The sequence below is a fragment of the Pipistrellus hanaki genome, assembly GCF_964339955.1.
Source record: "Pipistrellus hanaki genome assembly, chromosome: 10".
NCBI lineage: Eukaryota > Metazoa > Chordata > Mammalia > Chiroptera > Vespertilionidae > Pipistrellus > Pipistrellus hanaki.
Window position 1 is genome coordinate 55,933,037 of NC_140512.1, and position 15,869 is coordinate 55,948,905.

At 57.8% G+C, this 15,869-nt stretch overlaps 1 protein-coding gene across 5 annotated transcripts; it reads right to left on the reverse strand.

The window, feature by feature from the left end:
* Window positions 1-221: 221 nt before the first annotated feature.
* On the reverse strand, window positions 222-11,091 carry IRF5 (interferon regulatory factor 5). 5 transcript variants are annotated; one of them, XM_084897644.1, is made up of 9 exons: window positions 10,876-11,091; window positions 5,711-5,916; window positions 3,589-3,778; window positions 3,157-3,224; window positions 2,644-2,677; window positions 2,172-2,447; window positions 1,537-1,929; window positions 1,308-1,426; window positions 222-1,058 (listed from the first exon to the last, which is right to left on the reverse strand). In XM_084897644.1, the coding sequence occupies exons 1-9, from the start codon at window positions 10,892-10,894 to the stop codon at window positions 828-830; spliced, it is 1,536 nt and encodes a 511-aa protein (XP_084753770.1). In that variant the 5' UTR covers window positions 10,895-11,091; the 3' UTR covers window positions 222-827. The 5 variants fall into 5 exon arrangements, with proteins under 5 accessions (XP_084753770.1, XP_084753771.1, XP_084753772.1 ...); XM_084897645.1 differs by lacking the exon at window positions 10,876-11,091 and adding an exon at window positions 10,244-10,359; XM_084897646.1 differs by lacking the exon at window positions 10,876-11,091 and adding an exon at window positions 9,674-10,179.
* Between the last annotated feature and the right edge of the window lie 4,778 nt (window positions 11,092-15,869).

Here is a 15,869-nt window from a genome sequence, read left to right on the forward strand (position 1 = left end):
ACCCCTGCCTAGCCAGCAGCTTCCTCCTGGACAGCGGCCAGCCAGGGAGTGTCTATGGAGGCCCGCTGACTCATCCACCTGGAAGGCAGGCCCTCCCAGTGTCAGCAGCCCGGAGACAGAGGGCAGGAGCTTGGGGAAAGAGGGCCAGCTGGCAGCAGAAAGAGGATCTGTCAGAACAGCATGGAAGCAAGTGGAACTGGAAAAAGCAAAGAATAGCCGAGTCTGTTTTTAACATTTATTAATCCAAAAATACATAAATTCCACTTTCTACCCCAGGTTCTTGGACTCTCAAGAAAGGAGGTAGCTGCCAGCCTTAAGTATCTGGTGTAATACCTAAGTGCTCATATCTGTCTCAGGGAGGAGAAAGATCAGGAAGCAGGGCTCAAACTAGGGAACCCCCAAGTCAGGCCCATGCCCTGCGGAGGCCCTGCCAGGGGAGACTTGGCAGAGAGCGTGAGGCTTTCTGTCAGAGGAAATGGGGGCACTCTGGAGCAATTTCCTCTTACAATTAGGCTCCCCGTCGGGGAGGTCCCTCTCTGCTCACGGGTGTTGATGGCTGAATCCCTCCAGAGCCAGCAACCAGAGCTAGCAGAGAGGCGTGTCCAGAAGCAGAGCCCCGAAGCAAAACTGGCTTCTGGCTTCCCTCAGCTTCTACAGGGAGAACCTGGAACTCAGGCCTCTCTTCCCTCTCCTTCTTGGCCCAAATCCACCTCCAGGAGAGCCGGAGACAGGACCCTGCAGCCAGGCAGGTGCCCACTGGGGCTGTCACACCTCCAGGTCAGTCCACAGAGCCTCCAGGAAGCCTGTCTCAGTCACTGTCTGCAGCCTCATTGCATGCCAACCGGGTGCATGGGCCAGGGCTCGTGGCCCGCAGGAGGGGCCTGGGCCACAGGCTGCAGCTGCTGCTGGGACTGCCAGATGTTATGGAGCTCCTTGAACTGTTCCACCATGTGGTCTTTGAGGTCTGGGTTTGAGATCTGCAGCCGGATGCTGTCGGCTGACCAGGAAAGCTCCCCTGAGAACATCTCCAGCAGTAATCTAGCCGCCACGGGCACCACCTGGGCAGCAGAGAGAACAGGGAGACCCCAGCAAGGCTGTCAAACCTAGCTGTGCACCAGCGCAACCCCCAGGGGGTGGGGGGTGGACTGCAGCCACCAGGAAGGAGGGGCACCAGATTTTACTTCGAGCAGCCCTGGGCCTTGATGGCCTCTGGTTTCCCTGAGCCCCCACGGTGTGGGGAGGGCTTGTCTCAGGATTCCCCAGGATTCAGGCCAGCTCAGAGGTGGGGGCTGGGGAGGATGGCATACCTGCACAGTGATGAGCTTCTTCTCTCGGGGTTTGCGGTCAGGCCACTCCTCCCCAAAGCAGAAGAAGATTTCAAATGGAGGCGGGGTGTTGGTCTGACCCTTCTGGAACATGATGAGCTCTGGGGTAAGAAGGAGACCCTGAGTCAGAGGCGAGAACCCGCCCCCGGATGGGAGGAGGCTGGGAGGAACACGAAGGGGATGGGGGGGGGGGGGGCGGGGCGGGGCTCACCGTTGAGAAAATGCTCCAGGCTGAAAAGCTTGGTCCTGACCTCCCGCTGGATGGGGTTGGGGTGCGAGCCGTGGGCCGAGGCGCAGGGCCCGCTCCAGAACACCTTGCACTGGCACAGGCGGATGGCGTACAGGTCCTGGCCCTGCAGCTGGAGGATGAGCCCGCGGTCCAGGAAGTCCAGCAGCTGGTTGGTGTAGAAGCGCTGCTTGTCGCTGGGGATGTCCTCGGGGCTGGGGAAGCGGACTTGCTCCAGGCTCACGGGGCCGAAGAGCTCCACCTGGTCCTGCGTGGCCTGCAGCTGGCTGTAGAAGAGCCGGCAGCCGTGCGGGTTGCTGATGGTGAGGGCGCGGGGCGGCCGCCCCCGGTACTGGAACTTGATCTCCAGGTCCGTCACTGCGGGCAGAGGGGCGGGGCCGCCCGCCTGTGAGCCCCGCCCTCCCCACCCCCATTCTGCCGCTGTTCTCTGGCTTTCTCTGCTCAGCTGCTAGTGCACTTACCCCTTCCCCCCAAGCCCCCAAGGAAGGGCTGGCATGGTCATCTTTATTTCTTTCTTCACCATCCTCCAACCTCTTGGCAAGCCAACCCCCAGCACCGCTTTACCAGCCCAGCCCAGCCCACCAGCCCTGGGTTCTTACGAGGCAGCATGTGGGGACTGATGAGCAGGTCGGGCAGGAGTTGCTCGCCTGCGGGCGGCAGGCTGGCGGCCAGGGGCCCAGGCTGCAGGCTGGGCAGGACCTCCGGGAGGAGCTCTCCGAGGGCAGTGGGGTCGGCAGGGGCAGGGGCGGGGACCAGGAGGCCGGGGTCTGGAGCAGGGGGGCCCAGCACCACAGGCGGCTGGAGAGTGGGTGGCCACTTGGCATCTTCTTTGGGTAAAGAATAGGGTGCCATGGAGGGGCCAGGCTGCACTGCTTCTGCAGCGGGTGGGATGGGGGGGACAGAGCTCTAATGCCAATTCTAGGAACTGCCTCCCAGGCCTACTATTCCCAGCCTGGGCCTTCCCCCCACCCCCACCACCACCACCCCCCACCCTCAGCCCCTCCCAGGTACCGAGGGTACCTGCACCTTCTCCTTATTCTAGGCCCCCAACCACACCCCTCCCGGCCCCACCTGTGAGGCTCAGGCTCGGTAACATCCTCTGGAGCTGAGGTGAAGACACGGCAGAGGAGGAGGGCAGAGGCCAGAGAGACACGGGAGAACGCGTTATTACATCCATCTGATGCCGAGGCACTAACGCAGGAGAACCAGAGGCCTCTCCCCAGGCTTCAGCTCAGCGGAGGCCAGGCCCCGCCCCCCGCCCCAGCGCTGCTGCCCCGGGCAGGCGGTGAGTCCTCGGCCTGTTCCCCCACCTGCCTCCTGAACAGGCGCAGCAGCTGCCACACCCGACCTGCCACCTGGCGTGAGGGTCAGTCAGCGAACAAAGCCCAGGGCGTTAAGGTGGTGACTCTGTTTCTATGCTCAGATCCCAGGGAGAAACTCAGAGTGGAGCTGCAGGAAGAGCAGGCTCCCAGAGGATCAGGGCTGCTGGGACTGGGCGCAGAGGAGAGCAGAGGAGAACCGAGATCGCCCCCACCAGGCGCTCCCTGGCAGGGCAGGCAGACCCTGGGAGAATGACCTGCTCACCTCTTCATCTTCCTCTTCCTCCTCCTCCTCTCCTGGACCACAAATGTAATCCTCACTGGGCTGTGACTCTGCAGACGGGAGAGCAAAGCAAGACAGGAAGGGAGTCCGTGGGGGAGGAGAAGGAAGGCCACGGGGCCTCATGTGGCAGCTCCTGCTGTGGCTTCTCTCATGCCCAGAGCTGCCCAGTGAGGTGAAGGGCCGCAGAGCCTTCAGGAATCAGTAGGGACCTCCTGACCCCATGGCACTCAGCTCCTGGGCCACCGAGAGCCAAGAACAAGGGCTGGCTGAGGAAGGACACAAAGGCCCATCCGGGTGACTCCTGGAAGGCCTGGGTGTGATGACCTAGCAGCGTGTGCCTGACCCCTGCAGCATGGAAGGCCTGGGCTTTCGTGCACGGGCTCTGAGGCGGCCCGCACGGGGCCGGCACCATACCTGCAGGCGTGGGGCCGCTGGAGCAGACCTCGTAGATCTTGTAGGGCTGAGGCGGCATGTCCCGGGGCCCGTCATAGATGAGGCGGAAGTCACGGCTCTTGTTCAGGGCGCAGCGCAGGTTGGCCTTCCACTTGGCCGGGTCGGCCTCGTCCACCCCCTCCGTGTACTTCCCCGTCTCCGTGGCCCAGGCCTGCGGCAGGAAGACAGGCAATGACAGAGAGCCTCACCTCTCACCAAAGCTGACCCTGCTGGCTGATGGAGTTGTGGTCTGCAAGGTGGGAGCTGGGACGCCAGGTGCTTTGAAAGGCGTTACGTTCACTGCTCCTGGAGGGTGGCACGCACAGTCTCCAGGGAGGATGGTGTCACGTGGTGGACGAGAGCATGGGGCCTGGGTGTGGGTGTGGGATCCAGAAACTGCCACCACCATTGTATGCCAGGGGCATGCCATTTTGTCTTTCTTTGCTTTGGTCTCCCCATTGTAGTGCCTACTCCGCAGGGTGGCCGTGAAAACCCTAGGGCCCGTAAAGCTCTCCGAACTGACTGTGTCTGTGCTTGGATAGGCTCTGTACACCTGAATTGTGGGTATCATTATTCTGGAGAGCAGTTTGGTTGATATCAGGATTACAAATGTTTCTACCCTTTAATCCAACCATTCCTACAGATACAGAAGCGTCCACACAAAATTCTGCACATTCAAGGTTATTCATTGCAACACTTTGTAAAAGTGAAAGACCCAAAATAACCTAAATGCCCATCAATGGGGACTGGTTAAATTAACTATGGAAGACTGGAAAGCAAGGGGGAAAAGGAGGAAGCTTTTGATGTACTGACATGTTGTGATCTCCAAGAAACATGAGGTGCAGGAGAGTATGCATGTACCTCTATCATTTTGCAAAAGTTGGGGGAAGAATAAGGACGTATTTTGTTGTTGTTGTTGTATATGCACAAAAATATCTCAGGAAGGATAAACAAGAAACTGATACTAACTGCCTCTAGGAAGGGAGTGGGTGGCTGGGATGGGTGGGAGGGAGACTTTTCACTGTAAACCATTTTACACTATTCAAAAATAGGAAATGGATTTGAAAAGTAAATGTAGCTTTGTTGGTTGGACATTACCCATTGCACCAAAAGGTCTCATTTCCCTTCAGGGCACAGGCCCAGGTTGAGGGCTGGATCCTTGGTAGGGAGCATGCATGAAGCAACTGATCCTAATGTTTTCATCTCACATCGATGTTTCTCTCTCCCTCTCCCTCTCCCTCTCCCTCTCCCTCTCCCTCTCCCTCTCCCTCTCCCTCTCCCTCTCCCTCTCCCTCTCCCTCTCCCTCTCTCTCTCTCTCTCTCTCTCTCTCAAAATCAATTTTTAAAAATCTTAAAAAATAAAAATGTTCCCAGGCCTTCCACCCAGAATTGCTGATACACTTGGCCTGAGATTCAAAAAAAATAACCTTGACAAGGTAAATATCAAGTGCAAGAACTAAAGAATATATTTCCAGCTTTAAAAATAAACATTCTCTTTGTCCCAGCAATGTTTAACTCTAGGAACTAACCCCAACTGGTTAAGATGTGCAACGGGTAAGAGTTTAGAGCATGTAGCTGGCAAAGTAGTCTTCAACGCTGAAGCACTAAAAGCAACCTGAAGTGTCCAAAAACTGGGACTGGGTGGCTAACCTGTGCTGGACCCCTCCAGTGGAACCTGCAGCAGCCACTGATGTTGAGTGAAAAAGTGCAGGTTACAAAACAACATATAGTTTGGTTCCACATTTGCATTTCATAGATGCATTTGTGCAGAAAACAAAAGGCAAGCAAAAACATAGGCCCAGCAGTCACCTCAGGGTGTTAAAATTACACCGCTGCCTGCTGTCTCCGGGTATGTGTACCCCAGACAAGCACCCTGCCTGTGTACGCATGTGCAATGAGAACGAGACAAGGACAAAGGGGAGGAGGAGGAGGAAGGTCTTCTGGGGGCCCATCAGTGCCCCCTTGCCCTGGGGATCAGGTCCCCTGTGTCCCCTTAGTCCAGGCCCCGGGTCACCTGCAGCAAGACAGCTGGCTGAGAGGCCAGTGTGAGTGGGGATAGGGTCCTCTTCTGGGGGATGGGCTTCCTCAGAGGCCCAGGGCTCACCTTGAAGATGGTGTTATCTCCGTCCTGGCTGGGGCCGTGCCGAGTGGCATGGCGCCAGGGGATGGAGAAGAATTTCCTTTCGCCGTTCACCCATTGGAGCCCTGGGTACTGGCAACTGTTCACCTGGGCCACCAGCCAGGGCTTCAGCCGCACACGGCGGGGTGGAGGCGGGACCCCGAGGGCAGGCTGGTTCATGGCAAAGGCGTCTGCAGGAGAAGACAGAGGGCGCATCAGAGGTCTGCCCTACGCTAACCACTCCTCTGGCAGGGGGCTGGGCGGGGGATGCTCCAGGGGCCCGGCCATGGTGTTAGGACTGTCTCTTCCTCCCAGCACTGGGGGCTGGAGTCTCTCCAGTCCATCCAGGTGCTCAAAGCCGGTTCCCTTTCCAGCCATCAGCTTTCCGGCACAGGGTCCCTGCACCTGTGCTGTGTTCGGGGGGAAGGGAAGGAGGGGGTTGCACTGTAATGGATGTCCCACCCAGACGCCCTCTACCAGCTAGGGCATCGCTTCCCCAGCAGCCAGGAGGCTGGCACAGCAAGAGGCTCAGAGCTGTTCATCTCGAAAGCTGCCCTCCTTGGCTCACTCCAGGCCAGGCCCACTCCTCCCCTCGGGAGACAGCCGTGGGCAGTGAGTGATGGACACACAGGGACAAAGGCTTCAGGAGGAGCAAGCTGGTGCTCCTGTGTGCGCACCCCAGGGCCCAGGGGCAGGCTGCAGCCAGCCTCCAGCTGATTCCACATCCCTGCTTAGCATTCTGCCCACCCCACCCTGCCCCCTCCCTTCCCTCCTCCCTCACTAAACTGCTGCCAGGGTCTTTCTCAGCATCTAAAAGGGTTCGGGAATCTGGAGAAGGGGCTGCATGTAAATTAGTAAAGAGACTAGAAATATAAAATTGGAAGGCATTTTGGGGAGCCAGAGGAGACTGAGCTATAGCAACCAAGTTCCCCGAATCCCTGGACCCCTAGCTTTTTATTAACACAAATTGCCCGAAAGCAAAGCAGATCTACATATCCAAAGCAAGGCTTGGTATACAGTAGGCATTATCAGGCTGGAGGAACTGCCCTGGCTGTCCCAGGAGCCAGCAGTAATATATGCAGGTTGTCAGATTTGGGGACATACTTTCTGCTACTCCAACAGGCAATAATACGTATCTTCAGCCCTGCTGGATATAGAAGCCCACCAACCTTTTGAGGACTTCTTGCACTTATTATGACATGCTGGAGTTAGCTTCCAGCAAACTGCCTTCTAGGAAACCTGGCCTAAGAACTAGGTAGGCCTGAGAATGGAGGGACGGGTTCCACACCCAGTCCCCAGAGCTTCCTTTCTCCCTCAGTTCCCTCCGGGATCTAGCTTCCTCAACATGGACTTCCTGAGCGAAGTCCCATCAGCACACTCAGTCTACCTCCTGCATCACCAGACTTAGGTCCTATCCTTGTAAAGCCATCAACTTCCTAGACCCTCTGAGCCATGCATTCTTCCAGCAATTGGTAAGCACCAAACGCTTTCCAGACCTGTGCTGCCCAGAGCCATGGGGACTACAGAGGTAAGGTATAACAGCTGCCCACTGGGAGCCAGTGCCACCTCCCCAGGCCAGTCTCTGCCTCCCATCCCCTCTGATCTAAGCGAGTGAGGAAACCAGACAGACCCCAAGAACCCAGAGGAAGGCTGCAGGGCTGAGGTGGGAGGGGTGGGGGGAGGTTGTGACAGAGGCAAGGGTCCGAGGCAGGGGCCAATCAGGGAAGGAATTACTGAAGGGAATGGGATATCAGGGCTGGTGCAGTGAACACTGTGGGTGGGGATGAGAGTTACCCTTAATATCTGAGGTAGCGCCAAGCACAGAGGGACTAGGGTTTGAGTCAACACCAGGACAGCCTCAGGTTGAAGAATTTTCCAACAGCTAAAGCCATCCAGTCGAGGCCGGGCTGCTGCCTGGGGGTGCTCAAGCCGAGGAGGCTCCCTGGCCTGCCTGGGTGGGAGGCTGACTCCTCTCTGTGGTTCCACGTCCCCTCTGGCCTGGGAGCACTGAGCCTCCGTTTCTTCTGAAATTCCCCGACCAGCACCTTTCGGGGCTGTAGCTGATCAGTGCCACCTCTTGCTAAGAGGTCTCCACCTGCAGGCCTCTCCTCAGAGCAGGTCCCCGCTCCAGGCTGGGCAGGGGAGGGAGGGGAGCTTCCAGCCCTGCCCCCAGGCCTCGGGAGACGGTGGCTCAGTTCCCCTTTCTGTACCAGCCTCCACCCAGCACCAGGGGAAATGAAAGTGGCCAGGCCGGGCAGCTGGGAAACTTGACTCACTGGGAGCTGGGGGGGTGGATGTGGAGAGAAATTCTCAGCGGGTCCCCGGGACCAAATCCTCAGTCTCTTACCCCATAGCCAACCCCAGCCCCCACCCCACCCCCAGGTCTGCTGGTGGCCATTGTACATTGTGTGGTTCACAGCGTTGGGTCGCCTCCCGCCAAGGTCTTGGTCCTAGAACAGAGGAGCGGCTGCCATCGGTGGCAGGCAGTTCTGGTTAAGTGACGGTGGACAGAGGGAGGCTCTGTTGCCACCGAGGGAAGGCGGTCTTCCCTGGAGACCCCCACACCTGGAAGGCCCACAGCTGTGCCCGGGTTGGTGCCGCTGGGAGGGCAGAAGGGGCCAGGAGGAAGTTGGGGTGAGTCTCACTCCTGGCCCTGCCCAGCACGGCCGTTCAGTGCAAAGGTTTGGGAATGATCTCGGCCTCGTGTCCGAGAGGCACAGTCTCTTCAGGAAGTCCAGCAGAAGCCGGCAGAACCAAGGAAGGGTCTGTGCAGATGTGGGGTTTGGGAGTTGGAAAGGGGCAGAGTAGCCTGGGGAAGGCACGTCTAGGAGGAAGTATCGGGGTCCCCGCGCCAGCTGCGAGGGCTGGGGCGACCCTTGCAAGGGACCAGCCGGTGCACCAGGACCCAGCTCCGTGCCAGCTTCCCAAGGGCGCTTCCTCCTGCGGCAGGAGGCATGCTCAGCTCTCATTCGGCCCATCCTGATGCCAGGAGTTCTGAATTTTAATCTCTGTGCCTCATCCCCCCCAGATAGACACAGACTTCCCAGGGAACCCCAGAAGCTACGGGGCAGCCCTCAGAAAGTCCATCCCAACGCTGGGGGCAGGACTTGACATCCCCTCAGAGGGCAGCGCTGGCCAGGGGTCTGCCTGCAAAGTGGGACAAGATGGCAGTGCCTGCGTCAGCTTCCATGGAAACGCGGACAGCGGGGTGGGCTGCTCAGGACCCAAGGGAGGCCCCAAAAGTGCAGCATCCAGCCGGGCAGCCAGGAGCCCCTCTGCGGTGGGGGAGGCCCCACAACTCACACCAGGGCCCTGAAGGCCCAGGAGCCACCCCATGAGGCGCCTGGAACACTGTGGGCACCAGGGACCCCTCAGGGAGAAAGCACCTCAGCCCCACATCCCGAGTTCGATTCCCATTTCTCTGCAAACCCCACCGCAAGCTCAGGAAGAAGGGGGAGTGGGGTGGCCCCTGCACCAGGGAGACCCTAAAGCCTCCAGGTGAGCTGACCACCACACCATGAGACAAGTGGGAGGGGAGGGAGAGGAAGGGCTGGTGCAGCGAGAAGACGCCTCAGCCTCCTCCCAGCAGCTCGGTGGGGGAAGGCCGAGGCGCAGGGGGAAACCCCTAAGCTGGGTGTTTTCCCAGGGCCTCCCTGGGCTTGTTGGGAGCCCTAGCGCCCCGGGCCAGTAGTTCTGGGGAGGCTGGGGGCTCTGCCTCTGGCCCAGCTGCCCCTCCCACAGGACCCGGGGCTTCCCACGGCCCGAGGAACCCTGGGGCTCCTGGTCACCTTCCCGCTCTGGGCCGGGGAGGCAGGCAGACCCGCGTGCGGGGTGCGCGCTGGTTTGGGGTGCCCAGGCTGCCCGGGCTGCCCGGGGTGGTGGGCTCACAGGCCGTCTCAGGCCGCTGCTCCGGGCGCCCACGAGGCCAGGAAAGTCCCCCATCCCCACCGGCTCCGGGTCCGGAAAGCCCCGCGCCGGCACCGCGACCACACCGGCCTCTGTCCTGCGCTTTGAGGCTCCTCGTCGCTGGGTTGTCAGTTCGAGGGAAGCACGAAAAGACACGAGTCCAAGAAGCACGGAGCCCGAGGCTCTCAGCCTCCACCTGACACCATCTCCCCGCTCTCTGCCCGAATGCCTGTCATGGTCCCAAGATCCGGGAGGATAAACCCTTCCTGCCCATCCTCCTGCCCGAGAGAGAGCACAGAAAGGGGCATCCGGGCTCGTCCCTCCAGGGTCAAGGCCAGGCGCCGGCCCATCCATCCCTGGCGGAGCGAATGGGAGGGGAGGGAGAGACCGATTCTGCCGCCCCGCCTCCCGGCCGCCGGCTCCGGGCCCCTGCGGGACAGAGGCTGCAGGGCGGGGCGCCCTGTGCCGGTCGGGACCGGGAGGCACCTCGGAGGGCCCTGGACTCCCGGGGCGCGCCCTGCACTAGGCGCCCCCCCGAGCCGGAGCGCCCGCGAGCCGGACGCGGACCCTCCGCGCGCAGCCCCAGCCCCTCCCGCCCGGCGGAGGGCCTACCTGTCCGCGGGGCGCCCGCGTGGCTGCCCCGAGCACCGGCCGGCGGGGCCCACTGCGCCCGGAGCGCCTCCCGCCGCCCGCCCGGCCGCCCGGCACTTCCGCATCGCCGCCCCCGCCCTGGGCCCCGAGCTCCGCGCCCCGCCCCGCGGAGCCGCCCTGCAGCCGCGCACCGACCGGCCACCGCGGCCGGGCCTGCGCATCGGGCCGGCGGAGCCCCCGAGACCTCAGGGGCGCGGCGGCCCCGACCGACCACCGGGCTCCTCGGCAGTCAGTCCCGAATCGCGGCGTCGGGCCACCCAGCCCCGCCCCACCCGCCCCACCCTCTAGGTGGGCCTGGGAGCTGCCCGCCCGCGCCCTCCGAGCCCGAGATCCTTGCAGACTCGGCCAGCGGCCGCGCCACGGCCGGGGCGGCTGCGGAGCGGCGGGAGGGAGGCCCGGCCCTCGCCCCCCGCCCGCACCCCTGGCAAGGGTGGCCTCAGCCCCCGCAGCTGGCGCGGGACCCCGGCCCTTCCTCCTGGCCGTGCCTTCCTCCGGCTGCTCTGCCCCTTTCCAACTCCCAGACCCCACCCCCGCCTGCCCAGCTCCCCCGGTCCCCTCCGGCCTCAGGGTCAGCCTCTCCCCTCTCCACTCACCGCCGCCGCGGCCGTCCATCTGCCTTCTGAACGGTTTTCGGTTCCACAAATGGGCCTCAGCCTTCACATGTCCGGTTCCTTCTCAGGGAACAGTCTTCGCTTCAAATTTTGTTTCGACATCGGCTTCTCTGAAGAGCGTTCTCTCCTGGGTCGGGTTCCGAGCTCCAGAGCTCGTCCTGGCTGGTTTCATTTCATGGTTTTAATGTGTGCCTCCCACTGAGCTCAGCTTAGGAACCACTCCCCCTTTCATTGTTTTCTACAGTAATTTTCAATAAAAATATTTTTTAAAAGAAAAACATTTTCTCGTCCCCCCCCCCTTTTTAAATTGATTTCAGAGAGAGAGAAACATCAATGATGAGAGAGAATTATTGATCGTCTGCCTCCTGCATGCCCCCCACCAGGGACTGAGCCGGAAACCTGGGCATGTGCCCAATGGGAATGGAACCGAGACCTCCTGGTTCATAGGTCAATGCTCAACCACTGAGCCACAACGCAGGGCAAAATAAATAAATAAATAAATAAATAAACAAATAAATAAATAAATAATTTCAAGTTAACCAACTAAATTTTAGACAGCAAATAAAACATATAAGTTCCAGAAAGTACAATTTGCCCTTTAAAGTTTGGTGCTTGTGTTTTTAAGGAATAGGGTTTTAGTTGATGAATTAGAACTTTGACCTTCCCCTCCCCTCTCCTTCCCTCTAGGAAAACCTTTGTTCCTGGTCTTTACACAGATCTGTGTCAGCACTTATTATGGGTTGTCTTTTTCTTCTCTTCTGTCTCTTCTTCTTTCTCCCCACTCCTTGTAGCCCTGATATAAAATGGAAATGCAATTATACATAAATATTTTACTATTTGTATCTGCTGAGTATTTCACTACATCATATTTTTCAAATTTAAAGTGTGGATGGGAGAAAAGTGAGTCTGTAGATTGTTTTGTATTTTAAAAACGAAACTGGTATTTAATTGAAAGTGGTCCCTCACCAAATGGGAACCTTTTCCACTGGAGGCCAATAATGCTTCATAGAAAATACTATTTGTTGGACTAAAAAAAAAATAGCTGGGGAAACAGTCAAAAAGAACCTTCTTTTATTGTCAAATGCCTCCCTCACAGGTGAGGTCCCCACCCTTAGAAACTCTGAAATTCATCAAGAACCATGAAGGGGCGGGGCTGGTGTGGCTCAGTGGTTGAGCACTGACCCATGAACCAGGAGGTTCCATTCCTGGTCAGGGCACATACCTGTGCTGCAGGCTCAATTCCCAGTAGGGGGCGTGCAGGAGGCAGCTCATGGATGATTCTCTCTCATCATTGATGTTTCTATCTCTTTATCCCTCCCCCTTCCTCTCTCTGAAATCACTAGAAACATTTTTTTAAAAATAAACAAAGATCGGAAACCGGTTTGGCACAGTGGATAGAGCATCGGCCTACGGACTGAAAGGTCCCAGGTTTGATTCCTGTCAAGGGCATGTACCTTGGTTGTGGACACATCCCCAGTAGGGGGCGTGCAAGAGGCAGTTGATCGATGACTCTCATTGATGTTTCTAACTATCCCTCTCTCTCCCTCTCTGTAAAAAATCAATAAAATATATATATATTTAATAACACAGAGAATTTGCTGGTTTAAAAATAAATAAACAAAGAAAAAATCATGAAGGGGCTACATGTAGAGGAAGGGCACAGCACTGGAGCTTCTATCCAGCTCTGTTGTGCTCAAGCTAAGTGACCTCCAGCAGGTCCTGTGAATCCTGCCGTCTGTGTGTGAAGGGGATGATGTTCCTGAGCTCAAAGCTCCGGTGTGAGGCTCTAAGGTAAGGGTGTCGAACTCAATCAGAGAAGGGGCCAAAATCTAAAATCCAGCCTAAATCGCGGGCCGAATGGTTTACTGAACAGTCATAAACTGACAATGTCATAAACTGACAGCGGAGTGCAGTGATGACAGCGCGGTGCGGGCCACATTGCAAGGCCTGGCGGGCTGGATTTGGCCCGCGGGCCTTGTGTTTGACACATGTGCTCTAAGGGAACCTGAGTGAAGAACCATTCTGGGCCAGAGACATGGCAGAGGGAAGAGGGGCAGGGGAGGAAGCATCACTCAAACTTTCCTAAAATCGAAGGGCCCTCGCCTCCAGATGCTGTTTTATAGTGAAATACAAGGAAAGGGGAAGTGAGGCCACACCAGCCCCCATGCGATCACTCCCAGTTCCGCCCAGGGGCACATGGGGAACAGGGAGCTGTGCCTCCGCAGCCTCCGGAGCCTCCGCAGAGATGTGTGTCCAGGTCCCTCCCTCCCAATGGTGAGATGGCCCCCGCCCCAACTTCCTGGGCTGGGGTATCACACTGAGCATGTGGGGAGAGGCCTGGTTCTGGTAGAAGCTAGAGTGTGCGTGTGTGTGTGTGTGTGTGTGTGTGTGTGTGTGTGAAGGGTGAGGCTGTGTCCCCAAAGGGAACTGAAAGAAGCTCAGTACGAGTGTTAGGGAGAGAAGACAAACGTCCACCAGGCAGCTAGACAAGACACCAAGACACCCCACCCAACTCCGACCTTCAGTGCAGACCTGGGCAGCTGCCTTTCCCCAAAACCTCCTTTCTAAGAGACCCCCCCCCCCCCTCTGGCCTGGCTCTCCGGATTCCTGTTCCTCACATACCCCCCTTTTCTTGGAACCTGTTGGCTGGACACTGAACTCTGGAGCCCAACAGGGCTGAGTCGCACCCTGGCTCCACCACTCTGGGATGGCGTGACCTTGAGCAAACCATGGACTCTCGTGGAACCCCCATTTCCCACCTGTGAAGTGAGGATGGTACCACCACGGCCACAGATTGGCTGGGAGGCCTAAATTCGGCACATGCTCAGTGAGAACCTCGACATGCCTGGCTGGGCAGCTCAGTTGGTTAGAATGTCATCCCGGTATGCCAAGGTTGCAGGTTTGGTCCCTGGTCAGGGCACATACAAGAAACAACCAAGGTGAGTGCTGACCTGTGAACCAGGAGGTCACAGTTCGATTTCTGGTCAGCACACATGCCTGAGTTGTGGGTTCAATCCCCAGTGGGGGGCAGGTAGGAGGCAACTGATCAATGGTGCTCTCTCATCATTAATGTTTCTCTCTCACTCTCCCTTTTGCTCTAAAATAAATTTAAAAATATATCTATGTAGATAAAGAGCTAGGGTCTGAAACAATAAAAATGACCAAACGAACACCAGAAGCCAGTCCTGCAGGCAGTGCTGGGATGCTGCAGTTGCCTGATTCCCTATTGGAGATGGTGCAGGCTGGGCTGAGGGAACCCCCCACCATGCATGAATTTCATGCACCAGGCCACTAGTATATATATACAATACTCAACCAATGGATGCATAAATACATGTGGAACAACAAATTGACTTTTCTCTCTCTCTCTCTCTCTCTCTCTCTCTCTCTCTCTCTCTCTCTCTCTCTCTCTCTCTCGTCAATAAAGAATAAGTTGTAATTTCAAAAATAAAAGTCTATTTTGTCTAAACCCTTGCCCTTCTGGAGCTTCCATTCTATGGAGTGAGATAGACAGTAAGTGTTCAAGTAACAAACGTGGTGGGTGCCTGGTGGGTTGTTGTACAGGCCGAGCAGAAGGGGTGAGAGGCTCTGAGGTCCTTTCATCTCGGCCACTCTGGCTCCTACAAAGTGTGCACTGTTTCTGACACACACATGTGGCAGCTTTATTCTTATCAATGCCCAGGACACCCCAGCTGGGCTTCCTCCCCTTTTCTTACTAACTGCCGCCTCCTCAGAGCTTTTTGGGGCAGACCTGGAAGTCCCCCACTTGGCCAGTCCTGTCACATGGTCTCTAGATCTCAGCCCCCACTCCTCCCAAAGTGCAGCTGCCACCACTTCCCATGGCCCGGGGCCTAGTGAGCTGCATACACCCTCATGGGTCCCAGGCCCTGGCTCTCTGTTAAATACTACTTCCTTTTCCTTCCTGGTTGGTATCTTTCCTCTCCCCGGTCCTTTGCAACCAGACTCCTGCCCCTTTTCCATAGAGTCTGCTCTGGGTCTTGGACTCACAACTCGAGCAGGCCCTGACACTCTCAGAACTGCTCACAAGTTCCAGTCTTTGTCTTTTTCTCGTTTAAACTCTCAGATCCTGGGAGTTCATGGTTGCCTGGGTTTCTCGCCATCCGTCCCCTTGACTAGTAAATAACTGTGCTGGGGGCTTCTCATTTTGCCATGGGGTTCTGCTTCTAGCTCAACTCAGCACCCTCCCTCCCCGTCGCTGCCTCACCCCTGCCCGCCTCTCAGTGCAGTCATCCCTGGTCCTATTGATCCTCCCCTGTCATGTCCTCCATTTCACATCCTCATTACCCGCACCCGCTCCGCACTCACCAGCTGCACTTGGCTGATTCAAATCTGCTTAGCTCAGCCTTTCACTGAAACCACTTCCCTCCCCATTCCTGGGCTCTGTCATGGAGAGGGGCAGGCCTCTGTCCTTCCTGCCTGTCTGGAGGGCTCGCTGTAGAACACAAGACATCTGGATGAGGAGGAAAAGAAAGAGGAGGAGGTCTGACCTGGAAACCCCCGTCCTCCGGGGACTCCTGCAGTCAGAATGGCTGAGCCCGTTTGTGGGCCGAGGCCACCCTGTTCCCACGAGATCCTGCTGTGCACCTCAGTGTCCTCTCTCGTCCCAAACAGACCTGGTTGAAGCCCAGGGCCCATGGTGACGCCCCCAGAGGGAGGCGTCCCACGCAGGTGCGTGAGGCATCATTGATGGGGGTGTAGTGACCACAGGGTCCGGAGTGCTTCTCAGCCAGTTCTACCTTAAATCCCTGCAGCTCAGACCCCGGGGACAGGAGGGTTGTCACTGTGAGATGGGAAAGAGGGGGATTCCATTCTGTCCAGGAGGTCAGGGTCATCCCAAGGGCACAGGGGCTCTCCTCAGCTCACATCGAGGCCTCGGAGTGGTGGAGAGGCGGCAGAGCCACCTTGGATGGAGGGGCTTCAGGGGGCGCTCTGGGACTCGGGAGGAAGCGGAGGCA

What these genes read in the sequence shown, in the direction of transcription:
- IRF5 (XM_084897644.1), bottom strand. An exon ending in AGGAAGAGGAAGATGAAGAG is followed by an intron (nt 2,678 to 3,156) that starts GTGAGCAGGTCA and finishes TCTTCACCTCAG; the next exon opens with CTCCAGAGGATGTTACCGAG. An exon ending in AGAAGCTCATCACTGTGCAG is followed by an intron (nt 1,059 to 1,307) that starts GTATGCCATCCT and finishes TCTGCTGCCCAG; the next exon opens with GTGGTGCCCGTGGCGGCTAG.